The sequence below is a fragment of the Crassostrea angulata genome, chromosome 4, assembly GCF_025612915.1.
Source record: "Crassostrea angulata isolate pt1a10 chromosome 4, ASM2561291v2, whole genome shotgun sequence".
Lineage (NCBI taxonomy): Eukaryota > Metazoa > Mollusca > Bivalvia > Ostreida > Ostreidae > Magallana > Magallana angulata.
Genome location: NC_069114.1, coordinates 9,833,065 through 9,856,237, shown reverse-complemented (window position 1 = coordinate 9,856,237; position 23,173 = coordinate 9,833,065). Strand labels below are relative to the sequence as shown.

The 23,173-nt window shown below is 33.0% G+C and overlaps 2 protein-coding genes across 2 annotated transcripts; both read left to right on the top strand.

The window, feature by feature from the left end:
- Window positions 1-5,451: 5,451 nt before the first annotated feature.
- On the top strand, window positions 5,452-7,874 carry LOC128179993 (uncharacterized). The gene is made up of 3 exons (XM_052847726.1): window positions 5,452-5,836; window positions 5,971-6,186; window positions 6,362-7,874. The coding sequence occupies exons 1-3, from the start codon at window positions 5,690-5,692 to the stop codon at window positions 6,629-6,631; spliced, it is 633 nt and encodes a 210-aa protein (XP_052703686.1). The 5' UTR covers window positions 5,452-5,689; the 3' UTR covers window positions 6,632-7,874.
- Window positions 7,875-16,641: 8,767 nt separating this feature from the next.
- LOC128179990 (uncharacterized) lies at window positions 16,642-19,064 on the top strand. Its single transcript, XM_052847723.1, has 3 exons — window positions 16,642-17,026; window positions 17,161-17,376; window positions 17,552-19,064. The coding sequence occupies exons 1-3, from the start codon at window positions 16,880-16,882 to the stop codon at window positions 17,819-17,821; spliced, it is 633 nt and encodes a 210-aa protein (XP_052703683.1). The 5' UTR covers window positions 16,642-16,879; the 3' UTR covers window positions 17,822-19,064.
- The last annotated feature ends 4,109 nt before the right edge of the window (window positions 19,065-23,173 follow it).

Sequence of the window (23,173 nt, the reverse complement as noted above, 5' to 3'; positions counted from 1 at the left end):
ATTGCAGTAATGAATTTTAAACAATTAGTAAAGGAAGGTCCATTATTTGTTTGCTCTTGCTGTACACAAACTTGGTTTAGGGATGGTGTTTCTAAGGCTCAGTTTCTGTATACATTAGATATAGCACACAAATGTTTGCAAGGTATCAAAAGTGCAAAAGATACAGAATGGATTTGTCATACTTGTAAGAAGTACTTAAAACTTGGTAAAATACCAGCTTTAGCAGTTGTGAATGGATTAGAATTTCCCCCGAAACCTCCCGAATTAAATATTACTGAAATGGAAGAGCGTCTCATTAGTCCAAGAATTCCATTTATGCAGTTGATGGAAAAACCAAGAGGAGGACAAAAGAGTTTACGTGGGAATGTTGTTAATGTTCCTTCAGATGTCAACACTACTGTCAAATCTTTACCACGGACGTTAGCTGAAACTGAAACAATTCAAGTGAAATTAAAAAGAAAGTTGAGTTATAAGCACCATGTTTTGTATGAGGCTATACGACCAAACAAATGTATGAATGCACTCAAGTGGCTTTTAGAAAACAGTGAATTGTTTCGAAATGAAGGGATATCAATAAGAGAAAACTGGGACATTTTACAAGAACAGAGAGAGTTTTATGCTACTGAGCAAAAATCAGGTGAAAATGCTACGAGTTGTGAGAACACATCTTATACAAATGAATTGGAAAATGAGACCAGTTCTTTGCAAGATGAAGATGATGTTGATGAATGGACAGAAGATCCAAATTTTGAAAGTAGACTTACTGGAAATACAGACACGTTGCTGCATCCTGCAGATGTAAGATCATTAAATAAGACAATGTCATTTGCACCAGGTGAAAACCAAACACCTCTTGGGTTGTATCAAGATCCAGATGCAGAATATTTAGCATTTCCAACTATATACTGTGGTCAGAGAAGAATGTCTAACAAAAATCGTACGGTGCCAGTTACTTACAGTTCAATTTGCAAATGGGAGTTAAGATCCCAAGATCGCCGAGCAGCATGTTCAATGCCAAACCTTTTTTTCAAGTTAAAAAAATTACAGATAAAGCAAATTCAGGACAAAGTGACACTTGCAATGCGAAAGTGCAAAGGCGAAGGCAAAAAAATAACAGCTGGTCATGTTTTGAATCCTACTTCGTTTGATAACATTGTTAAATTAAATGAAGGGTATAGAGTCTTGAGAACATTAAGAGGATCACCAGCATATTGGGAAAGTGCAAAAAGAGATGTTTTTGCAATGATAAGACAGCTTGGTATTCCAACATGGTTTTGTTCTTTCTCAGCTGCAGAAACAAAATGGAAAAATTTGATTCAGATATTGAGCAAAAGTTTGAACAATGCAGAACTAACTGAGTCAGATGTTGATGAATTGACTTGGATCGAGAAATGTGAACTCATTAAAAGAGATCCAGTAACTTGTTCGAGATATTTTAGCCATAGGTTTCAGATATTTAAGTCCAAAATTTTGAAAGGTGACTGCAGTCCTTTAGGAAAAATTGTTGACCATTTCTTTCGTGTTGAGTTTCAGCAAAGGGGATCTCCACACATCCATTTGCTTCTTTGGATAGAAAATGCACCTGTGTATGGAAAGTCAACTAATGAAGAGATTCAAAACTTTATTGATGAGCATTCCACTTGTTTCAAAAATGAAAATATTGCGGAACTTGTCAATTATCAAACACACAGGCATGCTAGAACATGCAAGAAAGCAGGAAAGAATATTTGTCGTTTTAATTTTCCTTTGCCTCCAATGCCAGAAACCATCATTTTAGAACCATTGGAGGAGGACAAATTTGAACAGAATGCAGATGTACAGCAAAATTACAGGAAAATATGTGAACTGCTCAATGATTCTAAATTGTGCAATGCAATGAGTTTTGATGAATTTTTGACAATGATAAATTTGACAAAGGAAGATTACATTTTGGCAATACGGTCTTCTTTAAAGTCTCCGAAGGTATTTTTGCGTCGCAGCATTGCAGAAATAAGAATAAACCCATACAATCAGATATTGTTGAGGTCATGGGAAGCTAACATAGATGTGCAGTTCATTCTTGATGCATATGCTTGTGCAGCATATATTGTGTCGTATATTTCGAAGTCCCAGAGAGGAATGTCTAATTTACTTCATGATGCTTGTGAAGAGGCAAGGAAGGGAAATTTATCTTTAAAGCAGCAAATAAGACAAATTGGAAACAAATTCCTCACACATGTAGAAATATGTGCTCAAGAGGCAGCATATTTGCTTTTGCAAATGCCATTACGATCAAGTAGTAGAAATGTTGTGTTTATAAATACATGTGATCCAGAAAATCGCACATTTTTATTGAAGTCTCTTGAAGTTCTTCAAGATATGCCAGAAAATTCAACAAATATTGAGTCAGATAACTGGATAAAACGTTATAAAAGAAGGCCAGGTGTTCTGCAGAACTATTGCTTAGCTGATTTTGTGTCAAAATTTGATGTTGTGCCACCTCCTAAAGACAAAAAACAGAACAATATTGAAGAGTTGTTACCAGAGGATGAATATGAGGAAATGAATGAAGACAATAGTGATGTGTCAATTAGTGATGAAGACAATTCAAACAGTCAAAAAGAATACCATATGAAAGATGGTTCTATTTTGAAACTAAGGAAAACTCAAAAAGTTATCAGATATGTTCGATACAACAAGGAACAAGATTCAGAAAACTGATCTAATTGGAAATCATACCTCTTTTGAATCACATTTTAATCAGCAACAGGAAAAAATAAAGAAAAACAAATTGCCTTATGAAGCAGACAGGGGTATAGTTGACGTTGTTGAAAACAATATGAATGATTTATTGAGTAATGTTGATCATATTGTTGCTGCAGAAGTACAACATAATGAAGAAATTGACTTTCAAGAAGATGAAAACTTGTGCTTAGATCATGGTTGTTTTAACCCAAAATTTGCACAGATGGAGTATGACTTAGGTTTTGATTTAGGCATAGCCAGAAAACAAGTGGAGACTGATGATATATCAGTAAACATGCTGAGTGATAAGGAATATAAACTCCTTGCAAGAAGTTTAAATCAAAATCAGAAAATATTTTTTTACCACATACTTCATAAGATTAAAACAAATGATCTACCAATTCATTGCTTCTTAACAGGTGGTGCTGGTGTGGGAAAAAGTTTGTTAACAACCTGCCTATTTCAGGCAATTGTTCGTTATTATGCCAAACGTGTAGCAGAGAAATGTGATGAGGTTAAGGCGGTGTTATGTGCACCAACAGGTAAAGCTGCATACAACATAGGAGGGCAAACTATACATTCTCTTTTCTGCATTCCAGCAAACCAAAATTTGAAGTACAAACCTCTTGATGTACAGCAACTTGACAATATGAGAGTAAAGTTTCGCAGCTTGAAAATTGTCTTTATTGATGAAGTTTCGATGGTAGGAAATAAAATGTTCAATTACATTAATTTAAGGCTGCAAGAGATTTTTGCAAAAGGTGTTCCATTTGGAGGTATTAGCATCATAGCTATTGGTGATTTATTCCAGCTTAAACCTGTATTTGATGGCTGGATATTTGAAAATCTCACTGAAGGTTATGGACCATTAGCAACAAATTTATGGACTGATTTGTTTCGAGTCTTTGAATTAACAGAAATTATGAGGCAAAAAGAAGATAAAAACTTTGCTGAATTACTAAATAGACTAAGAGAAGGAAAGCACAATGACAATGATATAAACGTGCTGAGAACGAGAATCTGCACAGAAGAAATCCAAAATTTAAATTCAATTCCACACTTGTTTACAACCAATAACAAGGTGAATTTTCATAATAGTCAAGCATATGAAAAAGCAGATTCAAATGACAAATGTATTGTGACGGCACTTGATGCTGTTACTGGAGATGTGTCCTCTGAAATAAAAAATGCAATACTCCTTCAAGTATCTGATGATCCATCTAAAACCATGGGACTATGTAAAAAATTGCAATTGGTGACCGATTTACCTGCTGAGGTTTGCATCAATATCAATGTCCAAGATGGGTTAACAAATGGAAGTCCATGCATAGTGAAGAAATTAGATTACAGAGTAATAGGTTCAAACAGGTGCAGTATTGTATGGGTATTATTTGATGACCCAGTAATAGGATTTTCTGCACGACAAAAATACTGTAATCTGTATTCTGAAGATATCTCTAAAGATTGGACACCCATTCTTGAAGTGACTAAAAAGTTCACAGTCGGGAGACACAAATCCTGTCATGTCACAAGAAGACAGTTTCCACTGCGACTAGCATGTGCAAAAACAATACATAAAGCACAGGGTTCTACATTAAATAATGTTGTGCTAGATTTAGGAAAAAGGAAATTAGATCACATTCATTATGTCGGTCTAAGTAGAGTTCGAAAACTGCAAGATTTGCACATTTTGTCTCTAAATGAAGAAAAAATAGGAGTTTCAGGAAATGTTGTTTGTGAAATGGAACGTATGAGAAATCATGCAGCATTGTGGACCTGCCTGCCTATTCTTGAAAACATAACCTCAGATTTGAAAATTATATATCACAACAGCAGGTCGTTGCATTTGCACATAAGTGACTTATTGTCGGAAAAAAACATTCTGTCAGGCGATATTGTAGCTGTTACAGAAAGCAGATTAAAAGCAAGTGACAACAGTGAAAATTATTTGTTACCAGGTTTTCATATTTATCGTTTTGATGAAGAAGAATCCTCTCATACAATGCGGCCATTTTATGGTTCAGTTATTTACTCCAAATATCCACTGATCAATGTGTCAAAAGCAGTTTTAAATGGCATTCAGTAAAGGCAACACTTATGAAAAACAGTGACCTTGTTCAAATTATTTTCATATATTGTCCCCCAAAGTTTGCCACCATCACCAATATTTGTTGTTTTCTGGTTTCAGTCTTGAACTTATTAGATACTAGTCAACCTTTTCTTATTATGGGTGATACAAACATAGATTATTTTACCCAAAGAGATCTCTCTTCAAATTTGAAACATTTAAATATCAGACAAATAATGCATAGTTCTACAACTGACTATGGAAGTTGTTTAGATCATGTATATACCAACTTAAATAGTTCTGCTGAAATTTCATGTGCTACTCTGGAATCATATTATTCAGACCATAAACCCATTGTTGTGTATTTGCCATTTTAAAAACTTATTATATTACGCGTTACTGCATTTCAGCTAAAAAAACACATAATAATTAAAACAATCTCACCTCTTACAAATATGCATAATGAGTTCAAAATATAAAACAATAATAATCAATTGTCTGCAATATTAAAATACTCAACATTGTAAATCTATTACCATCGTACAAGACCATTATATTAAGTATCTATAGACATTCTTCAAGACTCTTAATTTATTTCTGTATTTCAGATGCTGCACAAAACTTTGGCAGAGTTGCAAAAAATGAAGTCAGGAGATTCCCTTCCATATCCCAATGCTTTGGTTAAAGCAACAGCCATCAAACCTGGCCACCTTTACCAATGCAAATGGAGAAAAGGGTTTTATCTTGAACTTTAGTGTTGCTGATGGAACTGAGGCCATGCTTGTCACTCTTAGTGATGAAGCAAAAATGCCAACTATCAAAGACGGAAGGACCCTACAAATAAGAAATTTCATTGTGTAAGGAAGTCGACTTGTACTGTCCAAACAATAAAAAATTATGGCAGGACCAGCTGTACAAGTGCCAGAATCTTTAAAGGAAAAAGCAGTTACCATAATCATGCCACCATCACCTACAAAAACCTTGAAGGATGCAATGTCATCGCCTGTTAGAGAAATCCTGACTGTTCAAGGGCAAATTATTCGTGTACGTATCTCAACTTGATATTAAAGTTAAAAATCATCTAAAATTATAATTCATAATCAAATGAAATTAAAAACAATTGTACTTGTATTGAATTATACCCCTATAGTTTACTTTTCAATTGATTTTCTTTGCAGGATGAAGCAATCAAAACAGTGAAAGTTGCCCAGAAGGACACTAAGATTAGAGCATTGACCTTAGAAGAGAATGGACAGACAATGGAACTAACTCTTTGGAGAGAACTGAGTAAACAAGACTTGAAGATAGGGCAATACATTGAAGTTACTCATTGTCTTGTATCTGAATGGCTCAGAAAGAAGAGTCTCAACTCCACAAGAAACACCACCATCAAGGTAACAATAGCTTGATACATTCAACTGCATTTACATGTATTCAAAATCCAAGCATAGTACTAGTTTATTGTAAATTTACACAAGATTGGAAAAAAAATAATGTACTTTAATCATGCCAAAAAATATCAGCTATGCATATTATGTATAATAACGAATGAATACTTCATTGTTTCAGGCTGTACAACCTAAAGATATGGTTGTAACCGGAAATGTCGAAGCTCTGTCAATGACGGACACCCACTGTGAAATGTGTGTCAAGGAAGATGACATATATAAAGACTTTATTGTGGATCTGGACATGGTTCGTGCCCAAGTTCAAAGATATGTGGAAGAAGCCGGAACTTTTAACTTACAACAGCTAGAAAATATGATTGTTGACAAACTTCTCTTCCCTGTGAAGCTCGTCATCAACGGCACAACAGTCATTTCCTTTGAATTGTTATAAACACTTGCCAACATTCCTACATTCGAACCATATCAAAATAAATACTTTTTGTAAGAACTGTTAAATTACTATAAAAAAAGTCAGTATGATTATTGATTAGCTATCATGACATCTCTTCAAATTGACATTTGTAAACAGGTTTATTAAATTTGTAATATTTCACTTACCTTATTTTTACCTTTTCTGAAACACCATAACTGTATATAGATCTAGTTTAATTTCTGGTTGTAAATATTTAATGAGCAAATGCAAACAGCAACTGTTTACAGAAATACCGGTACATGCTTTTCTAACTTTGCATGCACACAGTGGTTATACAAGTTGATTAATTTTGTTAACTTTGATAGTTAGTCTACTTTTATTGTTTTTGTTTCAAAAAACCATATGACCCTTTCATCCAATCTTCATTTGGGATATACAGATTGATTTCTGTTAATTATGTTGGTTTTTCCCATTTTAGTAATACTCTTACTTGATGCATATTGTTAGTTTTAGTTGTATTTTTGTTGTTTTCATCTTCATAACCATATAACTCAATTGTTCAGTCTATAAGAGACATTCACATATGGTTATTTCTTTGACATAGATATATGGTGTGTTTATATATAGAACATGTTTGTTTATACTTTACTTTTTTTGTTTCTGATACTACCCTTACTTGATGCATATTCTAGTAGTTTAGTTATAGTTTACATACACAGCACAAAATCTAAGCAATAATTATCTTGCTGAAAGATAAGTGAAATGTAATGCAACTTGATCACGAAATACGCTATAGACTATAATCTCTGCATGCCATTTTACAATTCATCCATTTCTTTCTTTGAAATGTGTACATGTTCTAAATATGAAAAGAACATACTGCCAAATAATTTGTGCCAAATTTTCATTGCCATTGTCAATATACCAGTTGACATTCAGTTCATCTTAGAAAAACTAATTCTCCCAATCCACTCTAATAACATAACCAAAATAAAAAACCTTTGTGTAAATCATTATATTGTTATCTATTCTTTATATATATCTCATGATAGATAAACTTCCATTATTTTGTTTATCTCTATTTTCCAAACTGATATACTCTCAAATATACAAGATTCTGTATTGTTATTAAAAAGTTCTTCATCTTTTATCAAACCTAGCTATGTGTTCAATAAACATTTGCCTCTTGATTTCATTTTGTTGTTTTACCATACCTAAAGAAATCAGACAACAGTAGCATCTTGATAAACCAACCCAACTTTTCACGCCACCGTCTTTCAGTACTTTCAGTACTTTGATTTATATAAATGGATGAACATAGTTTGAGCACAACTTTAAGGTATTTATAATTATTGAAATATCAAGCGAAAAGTGGTAGAAGCAAAAACTCGGGACAGAGTAAAATAATACACTTGTTTATTATCAGATATAGGGTTTTTTTATTAGGAGAAAAACTTTATAACGGCTGGTGCTTGCTTGTGTGTATCATAATTTAAAGAAGATGGGTGAAGAAGGCTTGCAAAATGCCCATACGAGGCATACTAGTAGATATTGCAAGATTAAAATATCATTTAATCTGATACTTTAAAAAAAATAATTAATATTTAACGTAACATCGGTTTGTAACCCTTAGATATTTTAAATACTTGGAATAGGTTGCTTTAAATTGGCGCATGCGTGTCAAACCTCCAAATAGTGTCATTTTTAGACGGTGGCATATATGCCACCGTATAATATCGTCGCTCGAGTAGCTCATTTGTATGCATGATGGCACCCCTAGCGGCAGAAATGTGCGGAGGTGATAATCAAGTTTACGCAGAAGTTGATATATCAGAATGGTAGAGATATAATACTATACAACTTTCATAACCTGAAAGTAAACAAAATTTCTAAGTTTTTTGATAAATGGTAAAGGTTTGCACAAAAAGACTTGAAAGTAAATGCTTATGAATATTCATGAAGTTAACGATGCTAAGCGAGTCGGGTTAGGTATTCAACCAGAGCTGTATTACATCCTTATAAATATTGCGCGTAGAAAAGTAGTTCAAAGTATATCGTAGTGTTTTTGTTGAATTTACATGTCTATATTTGTTTTCAGATATCTCAAACAGTTATTGCTATAAATATTGATAATCAGGTGTAAAATATCTTTGCATCTTACATTTCCTAATAAATGAAAATAATGCGTAAGAATATATCCTGACATTCGACATTTTCACAAAGAAGAAGACAGCCCAGAGGTCAGAAAACAACAACATAAACAAAGCCACGTGGAGAAAGAGAAGCGAATCAGAGGTGAATAATTTGTTTTCTTTTGAATATATATATAGGTATGTATTGTTTATTATCCTCGTCTGATAGTCATGTAGAGTAGGATTCAGACTACTGATGTTTTTTTACTATCAATCGGCCATATTGGATTTTTTTCTCTGAATAGATTTCTTGTCTATTTTGATAAAGCCTAGTATATGTAAAGAGATCGACGTGTGGACAGACCAGCTATTATAAAAGATTCGATTTGTTTATTCATGATTTTATATTTTCGTTGTTGTTGATAGTCATTAGTTGATCATCATCTAGGGCGTACAAGCTTACCCTCGCTATCTGTCGACCATATTGGTATCGGGTTCGTTCGCCATAGTATAATCTGTAATTTGTTTTGGAAACTTCATTAACTTTTCATTTGATATTACGTGTATATCATTAATTTCAAATAACTAAATCATAAAAATTTATTGAAAAAAAATTATTGGTGGTAAAATGTTTTGTAATTGATTATTAAAATTAAGACTATCTTGATTCTTGAGAAGAAAATCTGAACAATTGTTCAATATATATATATGTTGGTAAACTTGAGATTTTGAGAACAATATGAGAACTTATTGAGAAAATTGACATCAACTTATCAATTTGAAAACAAAATGAGAAACTTCTATTGAGACAAACTTGAGAATTTGAGAACAAAGTGAGAAACTTCATAGAGAAAAATGAGATCATTTTGAGACTTCCTTTGAGCACAAACTGGCACTAACTTCAGAATATAGGTACAGAATGAGAAACTTGCTGACATTATCATAATTTGAGAACAATATGAGCAACTTACTTCAAGCAAAATGTGAATTGGAACGAATATGAATGAAGATTTATGAGCATATAAAGAACTGAATACATATATTGATTGAAATTAGAACTTCAGAAGGTTATCATTTGAACAAAAACAAGATTTTTGTGTACAGACAGTACATATATAATAGCATTTGGATTTGATAAAGTTGTGTGAGAGTTAGATTGAGAATCCAAGTAGAAGAGACACTACTTTATGTATTTCATGCATAACACATCTCTAGTGCGACAATTTGACAATCAAATTTATTAATACATGTATGCACTTTCATTGTATTGAACGTAAAATACTAACTGAAAGAAGCTGTTTTAATTGATACTCGTAGACTTCAAAAGTTTAGTTGATTTAGAATTTCAAAGTAGAAATACATATATTATGAGCTACAATGAGTGTCCAAAAAAGTATGTTTAATTAATTATAGTTTCAAGTCAGAGTATTTAGATAACTTGATATTTCAGTTCTTAAAATATGGCCGAACAACAAAATTTAAGTGTGGAAAGACAACAACTAACTGTACAAGCAGATCATTCTCAATGTGCGGAAATCTTCCCAATCAGTTCAAGGGGAAAACAATGTGTGACAAACAGTTTTATGTTTCTATTATTTTGTCATTTTTACGAAAACGCATCTTTCACAAAACATGATCTACATTCAGTTTTGGAGACTGGAGATGTTTTGTATCATTTAATCATTAAATCAAACTCATTTTTATTAGCTTCTGATCTACCAAATCACATTGAATTTAGAAATAAATATATTTCATCATTTGTCAGACAGACTTATTTTGGCAACATGGCACAAACTGTGGGAGAAGAGGTTGGTTTTTCATTAGAAAACAGTTTGAATATGTCATTTGCAAAATATGATGCTTGTATTCTGATTTTTCATTCAGCAGCAATAGCTTTGAAACAAAGAGGTGACAGATTTTTTGTGTTTGATGCTCATAATAGAGGAAATGATGGGCTTTGCAACCCTGATGGAAAGTGTACTATGACAATACACAACTGTTTTCAAGCTCTTTGCAATTTTCTACGACATCTGTGTATGTCTTTGTCTTGCATTAGTTTGGATAATGTGCAGTATGAAATCAATGCCTTCTGTTTTAAGACTCTTTCCAACAAACCAAGAAAACCTGTAACACGCATTTGCAGTGAAAGTGACTTGTCATTAGGAGAAAATAGAACACAGTCGAGGAAACGATGTTGGTCAGAACATAATGAGAATAAAAATCCTAAATGTCAAGATCATTCATTAAGAAAAAAAGGGAAAACTGAAAAAATGGATAATGACGTTTGGAATAAGAGAGGAACCCAAAATGTTGTTATTGAAAACTATGTTGATAGTTTAAATTTACCAGAAGTTGGGGAAATAAGTAGCAATTCAGATTGCCAGATTGATAATGATGTTTCAAGTTGTTCTAATGTGACCCCTTTGAGGGAAGGACTTGAACAAACTGAGGAAATTGCAGTAATGAATTTTAAACAATTAGTAAAGGAAGGTCCATTATTTGTTTGCTCTTGCTGTACACAAACTTGGTTTAGGGATGGTGTTTCTAAGGCTCAGTTTCTGTATACATTAGATATAGCACACAAATGTTTGCAAGGTATCAAAAGTGCAAAAGATACAGAATGGATTTGTCATACTTGTAAGAAGTACTTAAAACTTGGTAAAATACCAGCTTTAGCAGTTGTGAATGGATTAGAATTTCCCCCGAAACCTCCCGAATTAAATATTACTGAAATGGAAGAGCGTCTCATTAGTCCAAGAATTCCATTTATGCAGTTGATGGAAAAACCAAGAGGAGGACAAAAGAGTTTACGTGGGAATGTTGTTAATGTTCCTTCAGATGTCAACACTACTGTCAAATCTTTACCACGGACGTTAGCTGAAACTGAAACAATTCAAGTGAAATTAAAAAGAAAGTTGAGTTATAAGCACCATGTTTTGTATGAGGCTATACGACCAAACAAATGTATGAATGCACTCAAGTGGCTTTTAGAAAACAGTGAATTGTTTCGAAATGAAGGGATATCAATAAGAGAAAACTGGGACATTTTACAAGAACAGAGAGAGTTTTATGCTACTGAGCAAAAATCAGGTGAAAATGCTACGAGTTGTGAGAACACATCTTATACAAATGAATTGGAAAATGAGACCAGTTCTTTGCAAGATGAAGATGATGTTGATGAATGGACAGAAGATCCAAATTTTGAAAGTAGACTTACTGGAAATACAGACACGTTGCTGCATCCTGCAGATGTAAGATCATTAAATAAGACAATGTCATTTGCACCAGGTGAAAACCAAACACCTCTTGGGTTGTATCAAGATCCAGATGCAGAATATTTAGCATTTCCAACTATATACTGTGGTCAGAGAAGAATGTCTAACAAAAATCGTACGGTGCCAGTTACTTACAGTTCAATTTGCAAATGGGAGTTAAGATCCCAAGATCGCCGAGCAGCATGTTCAATGCCAAACCTTTTTTTCAAGTTAAAAAAATTACAGATAAAGCAAATTCAGGACAAAGTGACACTTGCAATGCGAAAGTGCAAAGGCGAAGGCAAAAAAATAACAGCTGGTCATGTTTTGAATCCTACTTCGTTTGATAACATTGTTAAATTAAATGAAGGGTATAGAGTCTTGAGAACATTAAGAGGATCACCAGCATATTGGGAAAGTGCAAATTGTTTTTGCAATGATAAGACAGCTTGGTATTCCAACATGGTTTTGTTCTTTCTCAGCTGCAGAAACAAAATGGAAAAATTTGATTCAGATATTGAGCAAAAGTTTGAACAATGCAGAACTAACTGAGTCAGATGTTGATGAATTGACTTGGATCGAGAAATGTGAACTCATTAAAAGAGATCCAGTAACTTGTTCGAGATATTTTAGCCATAGGTTTCAGATATTTAAGTCCAAAATTTTGAAAGGTGACTGCAGTCCTTTAGGAAAAATTGTTGACCATTTCTTTCGTGTTGAGTTTCAGCAAAGGGGATCTCCACACATCCATTTGCTTCTTTGGATAGAAAATGCACCTGTGTATGGAAAGTCAACTAATGAAGAGATTCAAAACTTTATTGATGAGCATTCCACTTGTTTCAAAAATGAAAATATTGCGGAACTTGTCAATTATCAAACACACAGGCATGCTAGAACATGCAAGAAAGCAGGAAAGAATATTTGTCGTTTTAATTTTCCTTTGCCTCCAATGCCAGAAACCATCATTTTAGAACCATTGGAGGAGGACAAATTTGAACAGAATGCAGATGTACAGCAAAATTACAGGAAAATATGTGAACTGCTCAATGATTCTAAATTGTGCAATGCAATGAGTTTTGATGAATTTTTGACAATGATAAATTTGACAAAGGAAGATTACATTTTGGCAATACGGTCTTCTTTAAAGTCTCCGAAGGTATTTTTGCGTCGCAGCATTGCAGAAATAAGAATAAACCCATACAATCAGATATTGTTGAGGTCATGGGAAGCTAACATAGATGTGCAGTTCATTCTTGATGCATATGCTTGTGCAGCATATATTGTGTCGTATATTTCGAAGTCCCAGAGAGGAATGTCTAATTTACTTCATGATGCTTGTGAAGAGGCAAGGAAGGGAAATTTATCTTTAAAGCAGCAAATAAGACAAATTGGAAACAAATTCCTCACACATGTAGAAATATGTGCTCAAGAGGCAGCATATTTGCTTTTGCAAATGCCATTACGATCAAGTAGTAGAAATGTTGTGTTTATAAATACATGTGATCCAGAAAATCGCACATTTTTATTGAAGTCTCTTGAAGTTCTTCAAGATATGCCAGAAAATTCAACAAATATTGAGTCAGATAACTGGATAAAACGTTATAAAAGAAGGCCAGGTGTTCTGCAGAACTATTGCTTAGCTGATTTTGTGTCAAAATTTGATGTTGTGCCACCTCCTAAAGACAAAAAACAGAACAATATTGAAGAGTTGTTACCAGAGGATGAATATGAGGAAATGAATGAAGACAATAGTGATGTGTCAATTAGTGATGAAGACAATTCAAACAGTCAAAAAGAATACCATATGAAAGATGGTTCTATTTTGAAACTAAGGAAAACTCAAAAAGTTATCAGATATGTTCGATACAACAAGGAACAAGATTCAGAAAACTGATCTAATTGGAAATCATACCTCTTTTGAATCACATTTTAATCAGCAACAGGAAAAAATAAAGAAAAACAAATTGCCTTATGAAGCAGACAGGGGTATAGTTGACGTTGTTGAAAACAATATGAATGATTTATTGAGTAATGTTGATCATATTGTTGCTGCAGAAGTACAACATAATGAAGAAATTGACTTTCAAGAAGATGAAAACTTGTGCTTAGATCATGGTTGTTTTAACCCAAAATTTGCACAGATGGAGTATGACTTAGGTTTTGATTTAGGCATAGCCAGAAAACAAGTGGAGACTGATGATATATCAGTAAACATGCTGAGTGATAAGGAATATAAATTCCTTGCAAGAAGTTTAAATCAAAATCAGAAATTATTTTTTTACCACATACTTCATAAGATTAAAACAAATGATCTACCAATTCATTGCTTCTTAACAGGTGGTGCTGGTGTGGGAAAAAGTTTGTTAACAACCTGCCTATTTCAGGCAATTGTTCGTTATTATGCCAAACGTGTAGCAGAGAAATGTGATGAGGTTAAGGCGGTGTTATGTGCACCAACAGGTAAAGCTGCATACAACATAGGAGGGCAAACTATACATTCTCTTTTCTGCATTCCAGCAAACCAAAATTTGAAGTACAAACCTCTTGATGTACAGCAACTTGACAATATGAGAGTAAAGTTTCGCAGCTTGAAAATTGTCTTTATTGATGAAGTTTCGATGGTAGGAAATAAAATGTTCAATTACATTAATTTAAGGCTGCAAGAGATTTTTGCAAAAGGTGTTCCATTTGGAGGTATTAGCATCATAGCTATTGGTGATTTATTCCAGCTTAAACCTGTATTTGATGGCTGGATATTTGAAAATCTCACTGAAGGTTATGGACCATTAGCAACAAATTTATGGACTGATTTGTTTCGAGTCTTTGAATTAACAGAAATTATGAGGCAAAAAGAAGATAAAAACTTTGCTGAATTACTAAATAGACTAAGAGAAGGAAAGCACAATGACAATGATATAAACGTGCTGAGAACGAGAATCTGCACAGAAGAAATCCAAAATTTAAATTCAATTCCACACTTGTTTACAACCAATAACAAGGTGAATTTTCATAATAGTCAAGCATATGAAAAAGCAGATTCAAATGACAAATGTATTGTGACGGCACTTGATGCTGTTACTGGAGATGTGTCCTCTGAAATAAAAAATGCAATACTCCTTCAAGTATCTGATGATCCATCTAAAACCATGGGACTATGTAAAAAATTGCAATTGGTGACCGATTTACCTGCTGAGGTTTGCATCAATATCAATGTCCAAGATGGGTTAACAAATGGAAGTCCATGCATAGTGAAGAAATTAGATTACAGAGTAATAGGTTCAAACAGGTGCAGTATTGTATGGGTATTATTTGATGACCCAGTAATAGGATTTTCTGCACGACAAAAATACTGTAATCTGTATTCTGAAGATATCTCTAAAGATTGGACACCCATTCTTGAAGTGACTAAAAAGTTCACAGTCGGGAGACACAAATCCTGTCATGTCACAAGAAGACAGTTTCCACTGCGACTAGCATGTGCAAAAACAATACATAAAGCACAGGGTTCTACATTAAATAATGTTGTGCTAGATTTAGGAAAAAGGAAATTAGATCACATTCATTATGTCGGTCTAAGTAGAGTTCGAAAACTGCAAGATTTGCACATTTTGTCTCTAAATGAAGAAAAAATAGGAGTTTCAGGAAATGTTGTTTGTGAAATGGAACGTATGAGAAATCATGCAGCATTGTGGACCTGCCTGCCTATTCTTGAAAACATAACCTCAGATTTGAAAATTATATATCACAACAGCAGGTCGTTGCATTTGCACATAAGTGACTTATTGTCGGAAAAAAACATTCTGTCAGGCGATATTGTAGCTGTTACAGAAAGCAGATTAAAAGCAAGTGACAACAGTGAAAATTATTTGTTACCAGGTTTTCATATTTATCGTTTTGATGAAGAAGAATCCTCTCATACAATGCGGCCATTTTATGGTTCAGTTATTTACTCCAAATATCCACTGATCAATGTGTCAAAAGCAGTTTTAAATGGCATTCAGTAAAGGCAACACTTATGAAAAACAGTGACCTTGTTCAAATTATTTTCATATATTGTCCCCCAAAGTTTGCCACCATCACCAATATTTGTTGTTTTCTGGTTTCAGTCTTGAACTTATTAGATACTAGTCAACCTTTTCTTATTATGGGTGATACAAACATAGATTATTTTACCCAAAGAGATCTCTCTTCAAATTTGAAACATTTAAATATCAGACAAATAATGCATAGTTCTACAACTGACTATGGAAGTTGTTTAGATCATGTATATACCAACTTAAATAGTTCTGCTGAAATTTCATGTGCTACTCTGGAATCATATTATTCAGACCATAAACCCATTGTTGTGTATTTGCCATTTTAAAAACTTATTATATTACGCGTTACTGCATTTCAGCTAAAAAAACACATAATTAAAACAATCTCACCTCTTACAAATATGCATAATGAGTTCAAAATATAAAACAATAATAATCAATTGTCTGCAATATTAAAATACTCAACATTGTAAATCTATTACCATCGTACAAGACCATTATATTAAGTATCTATAGACATTCTTCAAGACTCTTAATTTATTTCTGTATTTCAGATGCTGCACAAAACTTTGGCAGAGTTGCAAAAAATGAAGTCAGGAGATTCCCTTCCATATCCCAATGCTTTGGTTAAAGCAACAGCCATCAAACCTGGCCACCTTTACCAATGCAAATGGAGAAAAGGGTTTTATCTTGAACTTTAGTGTTGCTGATGGAACTGAGGCCATGCTTGTCACTCTTAGTGATGAAGCAAAAATGCCAACTATCAAAGACGGAAGGACCCTACAAATAAGAAATTTCATTGTGTAAGGAAGTCGACTTGTACTGTCCAAACAATAAAAAATTATGGCAGGACCAGCTGTACAAGTGCCAGAATCTTTAAAGGAAAAAGCAGTTACCATAATCATGCCACCATCACCTACAAAAACCTTGAAGGATGCAATGTCATCGCCTGTTAGAGAAATCCTGACTGTTCAAGGGCAAATTATTCGTGTACGTATCTCAACTTGATATTAAAGTTAAAAATCATCTAAAATTATAATTCATAATCAAATGAAATTAAAAACAATTGTACTTGTATTGAATTATACCCCTATAGTTTACTTTTCAATTGATTTTCTTTGCAGGATGAAGCAATCAAAACAGTGAAAGTTGCCCAGAAGGACACTAAGATTAGAGCATTGACCTTAGAAGAGAATGGACAGACAATGGAACTAACTCTTTGGAGAGAACTGAGTAAACAAGACTTGAAGATAGGGCAATACATTGAAGTTACTCATTGTCTTGTATCTGAATGGCTCAGAAAGAAGAGTCTCAACTCCACAAGAAACACCACCATCAAGGTAACAATAGCTTGATACATTCAACTGCATTTACATGTATTCAAAATCCAAGCATAGTACTAGTTTATTGTAAATTTACACAAGATTGGAAAAAAAATAATGTACTTTAATCATGCCAAAAAATATCAGCTATGCATATTATGTATAATAACGAATGAATACTTCATTGTTTCAGGCTGTACAACCTAAAGATATGGTTGTAACCGGAAATGTCGAAGCTCTGTCAATGACGGACACCCACTGTGAAATGTGTGTCAAGGAAGATGACATATATAAAGACTTTATTGTGGATCTGGACATGGTTCGTGCCCAAGTTCAAAGATATGTGGAAGAAGCCGGAACTTTTAACTTACAACAGCTAGAAAATATGATTGTTGACAAACTTCTCTTCCCTGTGAAGCTCGTCATCAACGGCACAACAGTCATTTCCTTTGAATTGTTATAAACACTTGCCAACATTCCTACATTCGAACCATATCAAAATAAATACTTTTTGTAAGAACTGTTAAATTACTATAAAAAAAGTCAGTATGATTATTGATTAGCTATCATGACATCTCTTCAAATTGACATTTGTAAACAGGTTTATTAAATTTGTAATATTTCACTTACCTTATTTTTACCTTTTCTGAAACACCATAACTGTATATAGATCTAGTTTAATTTCTGGTTGTAAATATTTAATGAGCAAATGCAAACAGCAACTGTTTACAGAAATACCGGTACATGCTTTTCTAACTTTGCATGCACACAGTGGTTATACAAGTTGATTAATTTTGTTAACTTTGATAGTTAGTCTACTTTTATTGTTTTTGTTTCAAAAAACCATATGACCCTTTCATCCAATCTTCATTTGGGATATACAGATTGATTTCTGTTAATTATGTTGGTTTTTCCCATTTTAGTAATACTCTTACTTGATGCATATTGTTAGTTTTAGTTGTATTTTTGTTGTTTTCATCTTCATAACCATATAACTCAATTGTTCAGTCTATAAGAGACATTCACATATGGTTATTTCTTTGACATAGATATATGGTGTGTTTATATATAGAACATGTTTGTTTATACTTTACTTTTTTTGTTTCTGATACTACCCTTACTTGATGCATATTCTAGTAGTTTAGTTATAGTTTACATACACAGCACAAAATCTAAGCAATAATTATCTTGCTGAAAGATAAGTGAAATGTAATGCAACTTGATCACGAAATACGCTATAGACTATAATCTCTGCATGCCATTTTACAATTCATCCATTTCTTTCTTTGAAATGTGTACATGTTCTAAATATGAAAAGAACATACTGCCAAATAATTTGTGCCAAATTTTCATTGCCATTGTCAATATACCAGTTGACATTCAGTTCATCTTAGAAAAACTAATTCTCCCAATCCACTCTAATAACATAACCAAAATAAAAAACCTTTGTGTAAATCATTATATTGTTATCTATTCTTTATATATATCTCATGATAGATAAACTTCCATTATTTTGTTTATCTCTATTTTCCAAACTGATATACTCTCAAATATACAAGATTCTGTATTGTTATTAAAAAGTTCTTCATCTTTTATCAAACCTAGCTATGTGTTCAATAAACATTTGCCTCTTGATTTCATTTTGTTGTTTTACCATACCTAAAGAAATCAGACAACAGTAGCATCTTGATAAACCAACCCAACTTTTCACGCCACCGTCTTTCAGTACTTTCAGTACTTTGATTTATATAAATGGATGAACATAGTTTGAGCACAACTTTAAGGTATTTATAATTATTGAAATATCAAGCGAAAAGTGGTAGAAGCAAAAACTCGGGACAGAGTAAAATAATACACTTGTTTATTATCAGATATAGGGTTTTTTTATTAGGAGAAAAACTTTATAACGGCTGGTGCTTGCTTGTGTGTATCATAATTTAAAGAAGATGGGTGAAGAAGGCTTGCAAAATGCCCATACGAGGCATACTAGTAGATATTGCAAGATTAAAATATCATTTAATCTGATACTTTAAAAAAAATAATTAATATTTAACGTAACATCGGTTTGTAACCCTTAGATATTTTAAATACTTGGAATAGGTTGCTTTAAATTGGCGCATGCGTGTCAAACCTCCAAATAGTGTCATTTTTAGACGGTGGCATATATGCCACCGTATAATATCGTCGCTCGAGTAGCTCATTTGTATGCATGATGGCACCCCTAGCGGCAGAAATGTGCGGAGGTGATAATCAAGTTTACGCAGAAGTTGATATATCAGAATGGTAGAGATATAATACTATACAACTTTCATAACCTGAAAGTAAACAAAATTTCTAAGTTTTTTGATAAATGGTAAAGGTTTGCACAAAAAGACTTGAAAGTAAATGCTTATGAATATTCATGAAGTTAACGATGCTAAGCGAGTCGGGTTAGGTATTCAACCAGAGCTGTATTACATCCTTATAAATATTGCGCGTAGAAAAGTAGTTCAAAGTATATCGTAGTGTTTTTGTTGAATTTACATGTCTATATTTGTTTTCAGATATCTCAAACAATTATTGCTATAAATATTGATAATCAGGTGTAAAATATCTTTGCATCTTACATTTCCTAATAAATGAAAATAATGCGTAAGAATATATCCTGACATTCGACATTTTCACAAAGAAGAAGACAGCCCAGAGGTCAGAAAACAACAACATAAACAAAGCCACGTGGAGAAAGAGAAGCGAATCAGAGGTGAATAATTTGTTTTCTTTTGAATATATATATAGGTATGTATTGTTTATTATCCTCGTCTGATAGTCATGTAGAGTAGGATTCAGACTACTGATGTTTTTTTACTATCAATCGGCCATATTGGATTTTTTTCTCTGAATAGATTTCTTGTCTATTTTGATAAAGCCTAGTATATGTAAAGAGATCGACGTGTGGACAGACCAGCTATTATAAAAGATTCGATTTGTTTATTCATGATTTTATATTTTCGTTGTTGTTGATAGTCATTAGTTGATCATCATCTAGGGCGTACAAGCTTACCCTCGCTATCTGTCGACCATATTGGTATCGGGTTCGTTCGCCATAGTATAATCTGTAATTTGTTTTGGAAACTTCATTAACTTTTCATTTGATATTACGTGTATATCATTAATTTCAAATAACTAAATCATAAAAATTTATTGAAAAAAAATTATTGGTGGTAAAATGTTTTGTAATTGATTATTAAAATTAAGACTATCTTGATTCTTGAGAAGAAAATCTGAACAATTGTTCAATATATATATATGTTGGTAAACTTGAGATTTTGAGAACAATATGAGAACTTATTGAGAAAATTGACATCAACTTATCAATTTGAAAACAAAATGAGAAACTTCTATTGAGACAAACTTGAGAATTTGAGAACAAAGTGAGAAACTTCATAGAGAAAAATGAGATCATTTTGAGACTTCCTTTGAGCACAAACTGGCACTAACTTCAGAATATAGGTACAGAATGAGAAACTTGCTGACATTATCATAATTTGAGAACAATATGAGCAACTTACTTCAAGCAAAATGTGAATTGGAACGAATATGAATGAAGATTTATGAGCATATAAAGAACTGAATACATATATTGATTGAAATTAGAACTTCAGAAGGTTATCATTTGAACAAAAACAAGATTTTTGTGTACAGACAGTACATATATAATAGCATTTGGATTTGATAAAGTTGTGTGAGAGTTAGATTGAGAATCCAAGTAGAAGAGACACTACTTTATGTATTTCATGCATAACACATCTCTAGTGCGACAATTTGACAATCAAATTTATTAATTCATGTATGCACTTTCATTGTATTGAACGTAAAATACTAACTGAAAGAAGCTGTTTTAATTGATACTCGTAGACTTCAAAAGTTTAGTTGATTTAGAATTTCAAAGTAGAAATACATATATTATGAGCTACAATGAGTGTCCAAAAAAGTATGTTTAATTAATTATAGTTTCAAGTCAGAGTATTTAGATAACTTGATATTTCAGTTCTTAAAATATGGCCGAACAACAAAATTTAAGTGTGGAAAGACAACAACTAACTGTACAAGCAGATCATTCTCAATGTGCGGAAATCTTCCCAATCAGTTCAAGGGGAAAACAATGTGTGACAAACAGTTTTATGTTTCTATTATTTTGTCATTTTTACGAAAACGCATCTTTCACAAAACATGATCTACATTCAGTTTTGGAGACTGGAGATGTTTTGTATCATTTAATCATTAAATCAAACTCATTTTTATTAGCTTCTGAACTACCAAATCACATTGAATTTAGAAATAAATATATTTCATCATTTGTCAGACAGACTTATTTTGGCAACATGGCACAAACTGTGGGAGAAGAGGTTGGTTTTTCATTAGAAAACAGTTTGAATATGTCATTTGCAAAATATGATGCTTGTATTCTGATTTTTCATTCAGCAGCAATAGCTTTGAAACAAAGAGGTGACAGATTTTTTGTGTTTGATGCTCATAATAGAGGAAATGATGGGCTTTGCAACCCTGATGGAAAGTGTACTATGACAATACACAACTGTTTTCAAGCTCTTTGCAATTTTCTACGACATCTGTGTATGTCTTTGTCTTGCATTAGTTTGGATAATGTGCAGTATGAAATCAATGCCTTCTGTTTTAAGACTCTTTCCAACAAACCAAGAAAACCTGTAACACGCATTTGCAGTGAAAGTGACTTGTCATTAGGAGAAAATAGAACACAGTCGAGGAAACGATGTTGGTCAGAACATAATGAGAATAAAAATCCTAAATGTCAAGATCATTCATTAAGAAAAAAAGGGAAAACTGAAAAAATGGATAATGACGTTTGGAATAAGAGAGGAACCCAAAATGTTGTTATTGAAAACTATGTTGATAGTTTAAATTTACCAGAAGTTGGGGAAATAAGTAGCAATTCAGATTGCCAGATTGAAAATGATGTTTCAAGTTGTTCTAATGTGACCCCTTTGAGGGAAGGACTTGAACAAACTGAGGAAATTGCAGTAATGAATTTTAAACAATTAGTAAAGGAAGGTCCATTATTTGTTTGCTCTTGCTGTACACAAACTTGGTTTAGGGATGGTGTTTCTAAGGCTCAGTTTCTGTATACATTAGATATAGCACACAAATGTTTGCAAGGTATCAAAAGTGCAAAAGATACAGAATGGATTTGTCATACTTGTAAGAAGTACTTAAAACTTGGTAAAATACCAGCTTTAGCAGTTGTGAATGGATTAGAATTTCCCCCGAAACCTCCCGAATTAAATATTACTGAAATGGAAGAGCGTCTCATTAGTCCAAGAATTCCATTTATGCAGTTGATGGAAAAACCAAGAGGAGGACAAAAGAGTTTACGTGGGAATGTTGTTAATGTTCCTTCAGATGTCAACACTACTGTCAAATCTTTACCACGGACGTTAGCTGAAACTGAAACAATTCAAGTGAAATTAAAAAGAAAGTTGAGTTATAAGCACCATGTTTTGTATGAGGCTATACGACCAAACAAATGTATGAATGCACTCAAGTGGCTTTTAGAAAACAGTGAATTGTTTCGAAATGAAGGGATATCAATAAGAGAAAACTGGGACATTTTACAAGAACAGAGAGAGTTTTATGCTACTGAGCAAAAATCAGGTGAAAATGCTACGAGTTGTGAGAACACATCTTATACAAATGAATTGGAAAATGAGACCAGTTCTTTGCAAGATGAAGATGATGTTGATGAATGGACAGAAGATCCAAATTTTGAAAGTAGACTTACTGGAAATACAGACACGTTGCT